Source organism: Typopeltis vanoorti, chromosome 25 (assembly GCF_054136105.1).
Source record: "Typopeltis vanoorti isolate ZY-2024b chromosome 25, IOZ_Tvanoo_1.0, whole genome shotgun sequence".
Lineage (NCBI taxonomy): Eukaryota > Metazoa > Arthropoda > Arachnida > Uropygi > Thelyphonidae > Typopeltis > Typopeltis vanoorti.
In genome coordinates this window covers 17,307,805-17,321,443 of record NC_143573.1, presented here as the reverse complement: position 1 = coordinate 17,321,443, position 13,639 = coordinate 17,307,805, and the positions used below count along the sequence as shown (strand labels likewise).

Genomic DNA, 13,639 nt, shown 5'->3' with positions numbered 1-13,639 from the left:
TAGTGGTGAACTGACTATTCGATTAACATCTTGGAAACTAAAGGAAGCTCTGAATTTCTTAAATCGAAAAGTTCTCTTAGTGCAAAAGACAAGCAGAAAAAAAAAAAAAATTGATGTTGGTTAACCAAAATGTCAACATTTACTTCAAAACTACGGAGTACGTAATGGACAGAAGAGCCATTCAGCAGCGTTATCGATCGGCGAAAGCTGATGCAGTTATTTCATTGATTTTCTTCTAAGGATTCTTCGCAACCCTTCCGTAGATCCTCGCCGACCGCTGGTGTAGAACGTTCGGCGACGTTATCGTTGTTTAAACTCTTGTCGATGATAATGTTGCGGTAGCTATGCGCTGCATACGCAAGAGATTATCCAGATTACATATGTTATGTAATTCAGTTTATAAACACACTTATATAATTACCGAGCAGTTTGTTTGATTTGTGAGATGGATTGGTGATACTTTGTATGTATTTGGAATGTTTATTATTAAAAAAAAACAACAATACTTTGTGTTTTAATAATGGAAATGAGCAAACAATATTTAGCTCTCAGAAATCCAACTATTTTGAGAAAGCATATTTATCTATTATCGGAACACGCAGTTTGAACTGCAGAAATTAAAGAAAAAAATAGTTGAAATGGAGTTGCATAAACAAAATACACATTATGGAAGGTGGAAAGAAAACGTGTTGTCTGTTCAATGAAATGAGCGATGACAATTTCCCATGTTAAGGTGTTTTTTTTTTTTTTTTTTTTTTTTGTTGAAAGCATCGCAGTGCGTCCCCACTCAAATCAGAAGCTCTCCATGGGGGATACAGATCATGATTGCGCTGTTCGACTAGAAACCTTGAAACGGCTCCTGAACAAACTGTTTGAAGAGGCAAGCAGTTTGAAAAAGGAACATCGTCATTGTAAACTAACGACGCCTCAACGAAAACGTCGAACATGTGTGTTTTGAAATGTAACTCAGTGGAACGAACGTTTTCCCATCATTCTAAATGGAATATTGAAGGCTGTTTTGTGTGATAGGCGGCAGAATTGCACATAAATCAGAACAATGATGATTATTATATATATATTTATTTTTATTTTTTTTCAAAACTTGTCCTTACCAACTCACCGAAAACTTCATAAGACGTTCAATCCCTGTTTCACTATTAATATTCTTACATACTTTTTACATTTTATTCATCAAACAATATAATAATTATCATTAGTTAAAGGACGCTAGACATAACAATTCAATAACTTAAAAATAACAATAAGAAAATGAAAAATATTTGAACTTTTCAATGTTAAGAGTAAACAAATTTATTATTATTATTATTACGGGCGACTCCAAGGAGTGCTTAGACTCATCGACGGAGGCCCTAAACATCATGTCCACACACAACTATTCGACATTCTCACAGTATCTATCATACGTTGCCTTGAACTCATTCACTGGCATAGCACCCACAACAGACTCTGGCAGCTTATTCCACTCATTTACCACTCTAAAAGTAAAAAGCCCAGCTCTAACACCCTTGCTAACCACACTCGTGCCCCCAGCTTCCATAGATATCCCCTAGTTCTCCCACCACCAGTCCTAATCTCAAAAATATCCTATGAATTAATCCTATAGAAACAATTCAGCAATTTGAATGTCTCAATCATATCTCCCCTTTTCCACCTTTCAACCAATTTCTCCAGCCCACAAATCTTCAACCTGTTCTCATAAGGTTCATTCCATAGACCTGCTATTATCTTGGTCACTCGCCTCTGGATCCTCTCCACCTCCTCCCCATCAAGAAGGAATCGAGGTGACCAAATCTGGGCACAGTAGTCGAGATAAGGTCTTATCAAGGCTCGGTACAGGGGTACAATAACTTGCTTGTCTCTGCTCGTCAAAGTATTTTTCAACAATCAAGTGAGTTGATGAGCTGATTTAGTCACTTTTGCAATGTGCCCCCTAAACTTCATCTCCCTATCCACCAACACTCCAAAGTCCCTGGCCTCATCAATCTCCTAGAGTACAGTTCCACCAATGTGGTATACTGCTGCTAATCTTTTCACCCCAAAATGCATAACCTTACATTTTGTCACATTAAATTGACATCCATTCTCCTTTGCCCAGAACTCCAATCTATCCAGTGGTGAGCTATGGAAATTTTAACAACGGGCTAGCATCGTGTAGAGAAAAAAAAAAAAAAGCCTAACTTAGTCCTTATAATACTTATATTGCGACTTTGTAGAGCTGCTGACAGATATGATAATTCCTGTAGGATATCAATCATTAATGCTAGATCTTTTAAAAATTCCAAATTGAGAAGTTGGTTTAAAATCCTTATATTTATCGTTCGATGCAAAATGCTTGCATAAAGCTGGGTAACTTCTCCACAAAGCAAGAGTCGTTCGTAAACTGCAAGTTTGCCCATCGTGGTCCAAACACACGGCCGATCTTTAAAATTTCGCTACCGAGGTCTTTTGCAATCGTATTTAATTTTTGTTGATTTTTTGGTGATTGATGATAAAAAGCATATAATTTATCCATAAATGTTTCAAAATGATTTATTTCTTTAATGTTTTTTATCGGATCGTCTAATGCTAAGTGTAAACAATGAGCGCAGTGCCAAATCACAACGTTGGGAAATTTTTGTAGAAGTTTGATTGCAACACCTGATTTGTTTCCTAACATTATACTAGCACCGTCAGAACAAAATGCAATGAAATGATTTTTTATATAGTTATCAGAAAATCCATATGAATTTAAAGTAGCAATTATAGTAACATGTATACATTCCACGGTGATATTTTCTAGTTCTACAAGATTATTAAACAAGAAGAACAAGGGACTCGTAAATTTGAGAAAAATTTAACAAAGGGCTCGCGCGAACCCCTTTTTGCTCACCACTGAATCTATCCAAATCATCCTGCAAGATTTTGAAATCTTCTGCATTCACTATTGCCCTACCCAACTCTGCATCATCAGTGAACTGTTCCACTCAGATCCTTCCCTATATCGTTAATGAACAAATTAAACAGCAGCGGTCCAACAACAGAACCCTGCGGCACACCACTAGTCACAGACCGTCTTTTGGACTCTACTCCTGAATAAACTACTCTCTGATATCTCTCCATCAACCACCCACCTATCCATCACACTAATCCTATATCCATTCCCATATGTTGCAGTTTACGGATTAAACTTCCATGTGGTATCCTGTCAAATGCCTTTGCCAAGTCCAGCAGTATCACTGTAAACCCATTACCCTTATCCAGTTCAGCCGTCACTGTGTTATAAAACTTGAGCAAGTTACTGAGGCATGATCTACCCTTCACAAAGCCATGCTGTCTCCCGTACAGTATCTCATTTTCATCAATCCATTCCTGTATTTTTCCCTTGACTACTTTCTCCAAAACCTTGCCAACGACTCCTGATATGCTGATCGGTCGGTAATTTGCAACAGCAGTCTTGGATCCTCCTTTATGCAGTGGAACTATTTTCCCCTCTTTCCACATCTTCGGGACTAAACCAGGCCCGAGACTCAGATTAAACAACATGGTCAAGGGCACTGATAATTCCTTAGCCGCCTCATGCAAGACCTGTGTCGGTATACCATCCAATCCCACAGATGTATTCACATTAAGGTTCTGTAATAGACTATTCACCTCAACTTCATTCATCACAATTCCCGTATAAACTAATGGTCCTTTCATTCTTTCAATGTCACTACCTGGACGATATACTCTTGCAAAGTGCTCACTCAGTACTTCCACTATATCGACTGATTCAGTGACCTCCTTACCATCGTCATTCCTTAAAATCATTCTGCCGTGTACAGTTTTTTTTTTTTTTTTCTTTTGCTTGCAGCATATTGAAAGAACTGTTTGGAATTCTCTTTAGCTAGCATAGCTACTTTCCTTTCATAATCCGCTTTTGATTTTCTTACCACACTCGTTACCCTTCTGGCCTGCGCTTTATACCGTTCGTATGCCTGCAGGTCACCTTTCTCTTTAAATTCCCTCCACAGGTGTTTCTTTTTTTTGCAGCTCAAGCTTAATGGTGTTATTCATCCATTTAACCCCTACTTGTTTTACTATTCGGACCCTAGGTATACAATCAGCCATAATCTCCTGTAAATGCTCCTTGACCACTTCCCATGCCCTATCAACATCCAGCATTTGCAGTTTTACACGCCATGGCACTGAATCAAACAATTTCCTAAGCTTGACATACTTGCCAGCACGGTATTCCACAAGTATCCTGTCTTAATCGAAAATTCAACACCTTTAGCCATTAGCCACCTCATCACTCTCACCAATAGGTGGCAACATGGGCATATTCATTACAGTCAAATTCTCAGATGCTATTACCAGGTCAAGCACTCTGAAACCCCTAGTATTTTCAATTACATGCTGTCTCAAATAGTTATCTCTTAATAAATGAATAAAATCCAATTCCTTCCTCCCATGTGTCCTCTCCTCCTTCCAATTAGTGTTACCATAGTTGAAATCCCCCATAACAATTACCCTCCTTCCATCAATTTGTTTCCATTATGCATACTATTCCCCCCCCCCCATTTATTCCATCACCTGGTCTATAGCAGTTTCCTGGTCTATAGTAATTTCCAAACAAATTTATCGAAATTGGAAATTCAGTTATTATCTGAATACGTTTAAATAAAATGTGCTTTTGTGAACTTTCCACAATAATATTCTTATTAAATGTGATAATATTCCTCGCGGTATATGAACAAAAGTTTTCATTCATTTAATGCGATTTAATCATTTTCGTACAAGAGAATTCTAATCAATAGCCTAACACTGACAATGAACAGATTGTGCAGTTTCCGGGTTAATGCAAATCTCAAAAAGATTTTTTGTTGTGAACTTATATTAAAAGCAACACAAAATTACGGGCAACGTCCTACTGATGTACTCATCTAAAATTTCTGCGACGACAGTAGCTGTTTTAAACCGGCTCTCTATATTAGGTTACATAAATTGTTAAGGTTAACGACTCCATGTATACGAGAGTTCATCATGGCAGTAAACAGCTTGCACCTTCTAACCTGTACGTCTATGTTAGTAAATGAAACAGCTGTGAGAATCCACGTCACGTATTTCAACAGCTAATAGTAACAGTATCGCTCCTAATATGACTTATAGTGTCATAACTTCAACGTGCATAATACGCAGATATTAAAAAAAAAAAAAAAAAAAGGGATGAAAAAAAAAACATTAAATGGGTAACGGAATGCTTTATGTATTTTCTTTATTAGTTTTGCTTTTAACTTTCAATTAAATTAATTGTAATGCATCGTCGTTATTATTTTATGAGAATCACACCCACTCGTGGGTGTAAACCTATGGAAGCCTTATACTAGAAACCAAACATGGCACTTTTATTTTCAAGACACTTCACAGACCTCGAATAAGAAGAATGGCAACATTCTTAGCCCTTGTCCTTTAGTACAGTTCAGTGGCATAAAAATAATCTAGACACCACAAAGAGCATGCGTGAAGAGCCGTCCAATCAGATACCCAAATATGCGCATAATAGTTGAAATGACATGATTTTTCGTGTTATTAAGTAATTCAATAAAAAATGTTTTATTTATACTTGGAAGTATGCTTTATACTTACAAATACATTTCCATCTCACGTGAAAAGAGTATTCACTTGTGTTATTACAGGTCCAAGATTGGTCTAGACCAGCGCTTCTCAAACCGAGGGCCGCGGCCCCCTTGGAAGCGGTTAGTTTTGTTGAGGGGGCCGTGAAATAATGAAAACAAATTTAAAACGAATGTTTTAAGACTAAGTAGATTTTTTTTTAATCTTAAAAGAAACGTATTTAATTTTTATTGTTTATTATTTCTTTTTTGTTATTTTTTATATTTTAATCACACATTGGTGTTGGTTCCTGCATATTTCAGCGCTTAATGAATATTAGTAAATATATGCTTATTCATATATGTTTCATTTCAAAGTATTGATAAAAAGCACAAAGAAAGCTTACAAACGCAAAATCTTGCGCTCATTTAAAAGCGCCAAGTTTATATATCTATAATAATAAATCTATATAAAAATATAAGATAATGTGCCATGTCAAAGTATGTAAGATGCTAATAATTGCATTTGATTTTTGCAATATTCGCTGTGTATGTTTTGTATTGAATATAAATACAATAAATAGTATAATAATATATGTCTGAATTACGATTTTTTTTGATTGGGGGGGCGTGAAATATTTTAATTTTTTCAAAGGGGCCTTTACACCCATAAGTTTGGGAAGCACTGGTCTAGACAGTGAGCAGCTGTTCAAGCGAGCGTTATTAGCATTAATTTAGCCTGCTACAGCTTCCAGTTTTTTTTTTGAGCAACGTCTAAATGCATTTTAACTCGAGGTAGTGACTTTTCTTCGAAAAATTATTATGCTGTCATTGAAACAAAAAAGCATTTTCGAAAAAAAAACACTTTTGAAAAAAATCATTTTCTGAGTATACACACTAACAAAGAATTGATTAACGTAGTTCCACTCACCACATAAGAGCCAATTAAAAACGCTGCGTTGACTCGTTTCTCCCTGAATGTTGATGTATAATGGACAAGTTTCTTCTTCGATAAGGACGGTAGCTAGAGAAAGATAATATAAGTAAACATTCTATTCAGTATCACAACCAAAGATAATTACAAAGGAACATAATATAAAATCCCTTTTGCGTAACAAAAACAAACAAACGATCAACGACATTATCAACAGGACGGTAGCAGAAAGACAACTGACAAACAATGATACCATACAAATATTGGTTAGTTGACTAGCTGACTGGCAAGTTAACTATTCATGTCTGAACGATACATTCTGCAACTTATCGATGAAAATATCTTGGTCACCATAAATTACGTAGGTCAAACTTTGCTAGCCTTAATTTGGAACTTTTTTAAACAAATGGAGGGAGACCGCTTAGGTCAGCGCTTCCCAAACTGTGGGCCGAGGCCCCCTTGGGGGCCGTAGGTTTTGTTGAGGGGGGCCGTGAAATAATGAAAACAAATTTAAAATGTTTTAAGACTAAGTATATTTTTTTTTTAAAACAAACGTATTTAACTTTTATTATTTCTTTTTTATTATTTTTTATATTTTAATGGAAAAATTCACACATTGGTGTTGGTTCACAAACTTTGCTTCCTGCGTATTTCGGCGCTTAACGAATATTAGTAAATATTGCTTATTCATATGTTTCATTTCAAAGCAGTGTGGTTAATTGTATTTACTTCGAATGTTCTCCAGGGAAGTTCCAAATCTTCCTGTCCCTTTCATAACGCGTTCGTAATCAGGGACTGTTGATATTGACTCTATATACATATCAAAACTCGTTTTATATTATCACTGTCATCCGAGCTAGTTTTCTGTTACCAATACAAGTTTCGCATATACTTCACACATGAAAAAAAGCTTAAACAAGTTCATGTGGGGATATAGTAACTCACTTGCAGTGGTAAACAACACGCCCTCCCTAAGAGCCACTATACTGCAGAGGCAATAAAAATAAATACTTTTATTATGCCAGTGAATAAGGTATGAGGAATCTGTGTAATATATTTCTCAACAAATAGTGCAATTGGAGACAACTGGGATAAAAACACACTAATTAATGAATCACATTCCCCCTCATACAGAAACTATGCTGTATAGACTGAAACAAAACCATATGTTGCATGGGCAAACACAGTATCTAACTAAAAACTATTGTTATTAATTAGATGTGTGTGAGTTCGATTTCTCAAGGCAGCAATATAAAATTCAACCGAACGTGTTAAAATTCGTAAAAGTGTTAAAACTAAGTAATATATATATATAATGAATGTTATGGCAGTTTCACATATGGAATTGTGGAACTCTCTTCATTTCACATATGAAGAGAGAGCATTTCAACTCAATTGCCAGCTATGCTTTTATCTTTCGGTTGCGCGATCTTTTGTTAATACCGCACCAATCATATGCACGTTTTAATAAAGACTGTCTTTGCTGTCTGTTTCGCGTTAGGCTTAATTACCGTAAAAGAAAAAAATGTCACAAAAGTGAAAAATGTTCCTGGTTCGGGGATTCCCTTATTCAGGTAATATTCACTAATTTCATGTTATCAGTCTGTGGTGTGCCAGTATCGGTAAGTGGTGATATTATTTGATCTATTCTACGTTAAAAAATTTAACCCTGAGATGGATAAGTGGTTGATAAAAAATAAAAAAAAAATCCCGCGAACAATCAGAAGAAGCAGAAAGGCTCAAAAAAAAAAAAAAAAGGAGAGTATTTCATATTTTACCAGAACAGACCGTATCGTCTTCAGAACCAAACGGTAAGAGGCAAAAAAAGTAATATATGCATTTGATTTTTGCAATATTCGCTGTGTATGTTTTGTATTGAATATAAATACAATAAATATTATAATAATATATCTCTATTAATTTTTTTCGAGGGAGGCCGTGAAATATTTTAATTTTTACAAAGGGGGCCCTGACATCCAGAAGTTTGGGAAGCACTGGCTTAGGTGACACTAATTCTTTGAAAGGTGATATATTCCTGTAATACTACTGGTGGAAAGCGGGAATGTACATCTGTAACATCATACAACCTCAAACAGATATCTTGCACCTTATAATTAAACGAAGACAATCTCATAATAAAGTACTGTATGGTGTACAAATTTTTCACTTATTTTATATATATATATATATATATATATATATATATGCTCTTCGCAACCATATGCCTGGGAAAGGAGTGTACTACTGGGTTCAATTCCCGTCGCCGACGTGAGGAGCTTAAGGATCTTTCTCAGACATAACCAAGTGAGCCTGTCTTGGGCGTGGACAGCAGGGTTTTTCTCCCCAGTTTATCTGGGGTTTTTCCTCCCGCAAGCAGGCAAATCGGCCCTGTCACACGCATCTACAGACATAAGACACACCGGGAGGCATAGGGCTAGCCACCTTATCCTCGGGATGGTACGGCTTTGAAGGTCTGAATATAGTTCCGTAACAGGTAACTACGCAAAGGGAAGAAACACACACACACACACACACACACACACACACATATTTCATGACTAAATTACTGCGGTAAATATCATGACACATGATCTTAGAATCTCGTGCTTGAAAATTTCTTTTTTTTTTTTTTTTTTTTATTGATATAGAATTGTCCTCAGCGAAGATTTACAAACAACAACAACAAAACCTGTTTCCGGGTGTGCAAAACAGTGCGAAGCAAAACAAGACAGTGTGTTTGAATTATCATCCCTTATGAAAATCTGCTATCTATTTCCCACAGGAACGAAATGGTAATGAACCTTGAAGTGTACCATTAATGACACTTCGGGTACACGTTACGTAATTAGAATTGTACATTATATGGTCCTGAAATGTATGTCTGAATGGTATTGTTTTAATACATGAAATATAGTTAACTTACCACATACTGAAGGCAAATCATGATCAGGCTTAAGAATTTTTCAAGTCGGGAAGAGAACCGTCAAACATTTCCTAGATGAAAATAATTATGTAGTATTAAATACTAATGGGTAGAAGCACACATCCCTTCAATATGTGTCACGAATATGAATAGGGTTGGTGAATTGACCTTTATTCACTTCCTTTTGAGATAAGGCAAAAGGAAGTGACGCTTGGAGACCTACAATGTGTTTCTCAACAGTGATGTATACAGTGGCACCATTTTGTCAGAACCGCTATTCACCCAATAGCAACATTACATTCCAAACAAATCCCTTCGGATCTTGTGTAAAGGACAGGGTGATTTCTCATCAGTTCGTTGCTTATTCGCTATAACCAAATACTGCACATATTCGGGATCAGAAACACGGGAAAAGAATGCTATGGTCTGAAATGACACATCACATAGACTTTTTGGGTGAAAATGATGGAAATGAGACTTTTAATCATCTATCTATCCTGGAAACCAATAAACTGTGTCGTTTTCCTCTTTATGCATCTTGACACCGTAATACGTCATTATTCAACTTGGAAAAAAAAAAAAAAAACTTATTACTATAACATCCAATGTAAGGAAGCAGAGCTCATAAGCATCGCCATCCGAACACAAAGAGAATCCTTAAAAGCAAAATACATGTGATGGTCGTACAAAACCATTAACAGTATATAATAAAGTAATAACTTTACACAGTAAAGCGATTACGTCTGAGTAAATAAAACTGTTTCCAATAAAATTATTATACCTAAGCATAAAATACAAGAAATACTGTTATACAAAATTAACTTTTTTTTCTCCTCCCAGATACTTGACAAGACATCTTCAAATTTGTCTTAAATATATGTTATTAATGCTTTCAGAAGGTAATTCCAGTGGCCAATTCTCACTTCAATAAAATATTTTCGTAAATCTAACAGCAATTCTTCATGAGTTTAAAATTATGTCCTCTAATAAGTGAATTTTGCGGTAAGAGTTGCATGCAATTCCATCAAATCTCCTCCTCCCCAATTCGTCTTGTTTCCAACATTTATATGCTAAGAAATCAAGTTCTTCCTACATATGAATAGCCAATCATTCCAGATATCGATCTTGTCGCTCTCCCCGTGAACCTCATCCAGCATTATTTCTGTCCTTTTTAAAATATGAACGCCAAACCGGAATACAGTAATTTAAATGATGTCTATCCATTCCTTCGTAAAGGTAAATAGTTACATCATTGTCATCATCAAATTCCTGCCATGTACCCTCAAGGGGTGTACAGGATATGATGGTACTACATGAAAAATTTAAATCATTATTAACTTCCTATCTACAATTTTCCACAAATCAGTCTGTTACCTGTCAAGACTCCAACATTATCAGATCTTATATTTCTATCGTCAAAGGCACTTCGTACCGTATCAATCCATCTATATCTTGGTCTTCCTCTGGGTCGTTTTCCTACCAACCTGGCAGAGATCACTTGTTTTCCTAGTCTTTCCTTGCCCATTCTGTTTAAGTGACCATACCACCTGAGATTAGCTCTGCTAACGCATTCCTGGATGCTGACAATGTCTAGTTCTTTCCTAATATCCTCGTTTTTAATATGATATTGCCACTGATGCCATCTGTTCACGCTTCTAATCTTTCTCAGGACTCTCATATTTGCGGTCTCTAGTCTTTGGTCAAATGTTTTACTTCTGACCCAGCTCTCAGATCCATAAGCTAAAACTGGTTTGAACACTGTCTTCTATACAGCTAATTTAGTATTCCGACTATTTTCTCTCTTATTCCATATGAATTTATTCAGTTGACTTCCTACCATACCAGCTTTGTTGATTCTGTTGTCTATTTCCATATTTAATTTACCATCTTCACTAAAAATCGTGCCTAAGTAGCTGAAATGTTTTATTTGTTCCACAGGTTCCCCGTTCACAACACAGTTGACATTTTCAACGATTCTACCTGTTTTCATTGTCTTTGTCTTTTTATTGCTGACCTTCATGCCATATCTATTACAACAGTTATTCAATTTAGTCAGGAAATCTTACAAACTTGTAGTGGATTTATTTAGAAGTATAACATCGTCTGCATAAAGCAATGAGCCGACATTAACATCTCCAATTCCGATATCATGCTTAATACCACTTTCCTTCATAAGGTGATCCATAAAGATAATGAATAACAGAGAGGATAATGTACATTCTTGTTTCACACCAATTTAACATTAAACCATCTTCCTGTACTTCCTTCAATTCTAACTGCTGACTTACAACTCAAATAAAGACTAAGTATTGCTTCATATAATGCCCCATTGACACCATATAACTAGCGTATTGAACAGCTTCTCTCTTGGCACCTTGTCATATGCCTTTTCCAAATCGACAAAACTTAAATACAGATCTTTCTTATATTCCCGTGCTTTCTCAACTATTTGTCGTAACGTGCAGATCTGATCCTGACAGCCTCTATTTGGCCTGAATCCAGCATGTTCTTCACCAAGATTTTCTTCCACAATTCTTCTCAGCCGTTTCTCAAGTATACTGGCATAAATCTTGCCAGGAACACTCAGTAGGGAAATACCTCTGAAATTCTCACATTCAGTTTTATTTCCCTTTTTATATATGGGTACTATGAGAGCTCTACTCCAATCATCAGGAATTCGTCCCTGATGATTGGAGTAGAGCTTCTGTTCAGGTCTTCTGAACTATGCAGTGCAGCCACTGTAAGACTTTTATACCACCATACTTCAGCATTTCTGGTCGAATATCATCTACTCCTGCTGCCCTTCCACATTCCAAGCCTTTGATGGCTTTTTCTACTTCAAGTATGGATATGTATTCCTGTTGAGTGTTTTTTACTAATGTGCTATCACTGCTTGTTTCGTTTAGCAATTTTTCAAAGTAATTACTCCACACTTCAAGGATATCTTTTTCTCCCGTTTTCATATCACCTTTATCATCCCTGACTCCTTTTACAGAACTCTTTCCTCCATTTCTAAGCTTCTTCAACAACCTCCAGAATATCTTACCACTTTCTTAATATTTATTTTCTATGTTCTTGCCAAAGTCCTCCCATGACTTTTGTTTAGCTAGTTTTACACAGTGTTTAGCTTTCTTACATTTGTCCCTGTATTCTCTAAGAACACAAGTTGACTTATTTACTAGGAGCTTTTGATATGCTGACTTATTTGCCAGAAACTTTTGATATACTTTCTTCTTTTCCTTCACTGCCTCTTTTACTTCCTGTATCCACCATGGAGTTCTGATTTTTCTATCCTTGCAGACAACCTCACCACATGCCTCTCTGCCTGAATCAATCAGGGGTTTCTTTAAGGTTTGGTACTGAATCTCCAAAGTTTGGTTCCTGTTCTCAAACTCATTTTTTTTTACAATAATCTTTGTGTATTTTAGTCTACAGTCCATATCTGAGAGCTGCTCAACTTTAATTCGCTTTAAAATATGAAATTCAATTTTATCCTGCTCAAGACTAAATAGTAATCACTTCCAATTTCAAATCCTCTGTACACTCTGGTGTCCTGCACCAGGGAGAAAACATCACTATCAACAATAACATAGTCAATGAGACTTTTTCTTATTCCTTGCCTCTTCTCTCCATGTGAATTTGTGCACATTTTTATGTTGGAACATGGTGTTAGTAATAACTAGTCCATGTCCTGAGCAGAAATCCAACAGGTATTTGCCATTATTATTAGCTTCGCTCTTTTCTCCAAATTTTCCCAAAATATTTTTGTATGCCTGACAATCATTTCCTACTCTGCTATTTAGATCCCCAACAAGGGCCAACTTTTCCTTTTTCATTGTGTCAGTTGCTTTCTCTAAAGCATCGAAAAATACCTCCACTTCTACCTTAGTAGAACCTTCTATGGGACCATAGGCACAAATAAGTCTCATTGTCCAGTTCTCCATTATGATATTTGCCCACATCACTCTACTTGAGACTGTCTGCCATTCAAGAAGATTAGCCTCGTATTTTGTGTTGAATACTATGCTATTCCTTCTTTTCCTTGATTGTCATTGCCTGAATATAACATTTTGTATTTATTGCTCAGAAAGATCTCAGCAGTTTTTGTCTTTTTTGTTTCAGTCATCCCTATTTTGTCGATCTGGTACTTATCCAATTCCTCAACTAGCTCCATTTCTTTGCCATTCA

General features: G+C 36.1%; 1 protein-coding gene across 2 annotated transcripts in view; it reads right to left on the bottom strand.

Moving 5' to 3' along the window:
• The window catches only part of LOC150092575 (dual specificity protein phosphatase CDC14C-like), a 301,512-nt gene that overhangs the window by 164,394 nt on the left and 123,479 nt on the right, over nt 1–13,639 (bottom strand). For both annotated transcript variants that reach the window (XM_090414344.1, XM_090414345.1), the window contains exon 4: nt 6,526–6,618. In XM_090414344.1, the coding sequence (XP_090270470.1) occupies nt 6,526–6,618 (93 nt within the window). The remainder of the gene's footprint in view (nt 1–6,525; nt 6,619–13,639) is intronic.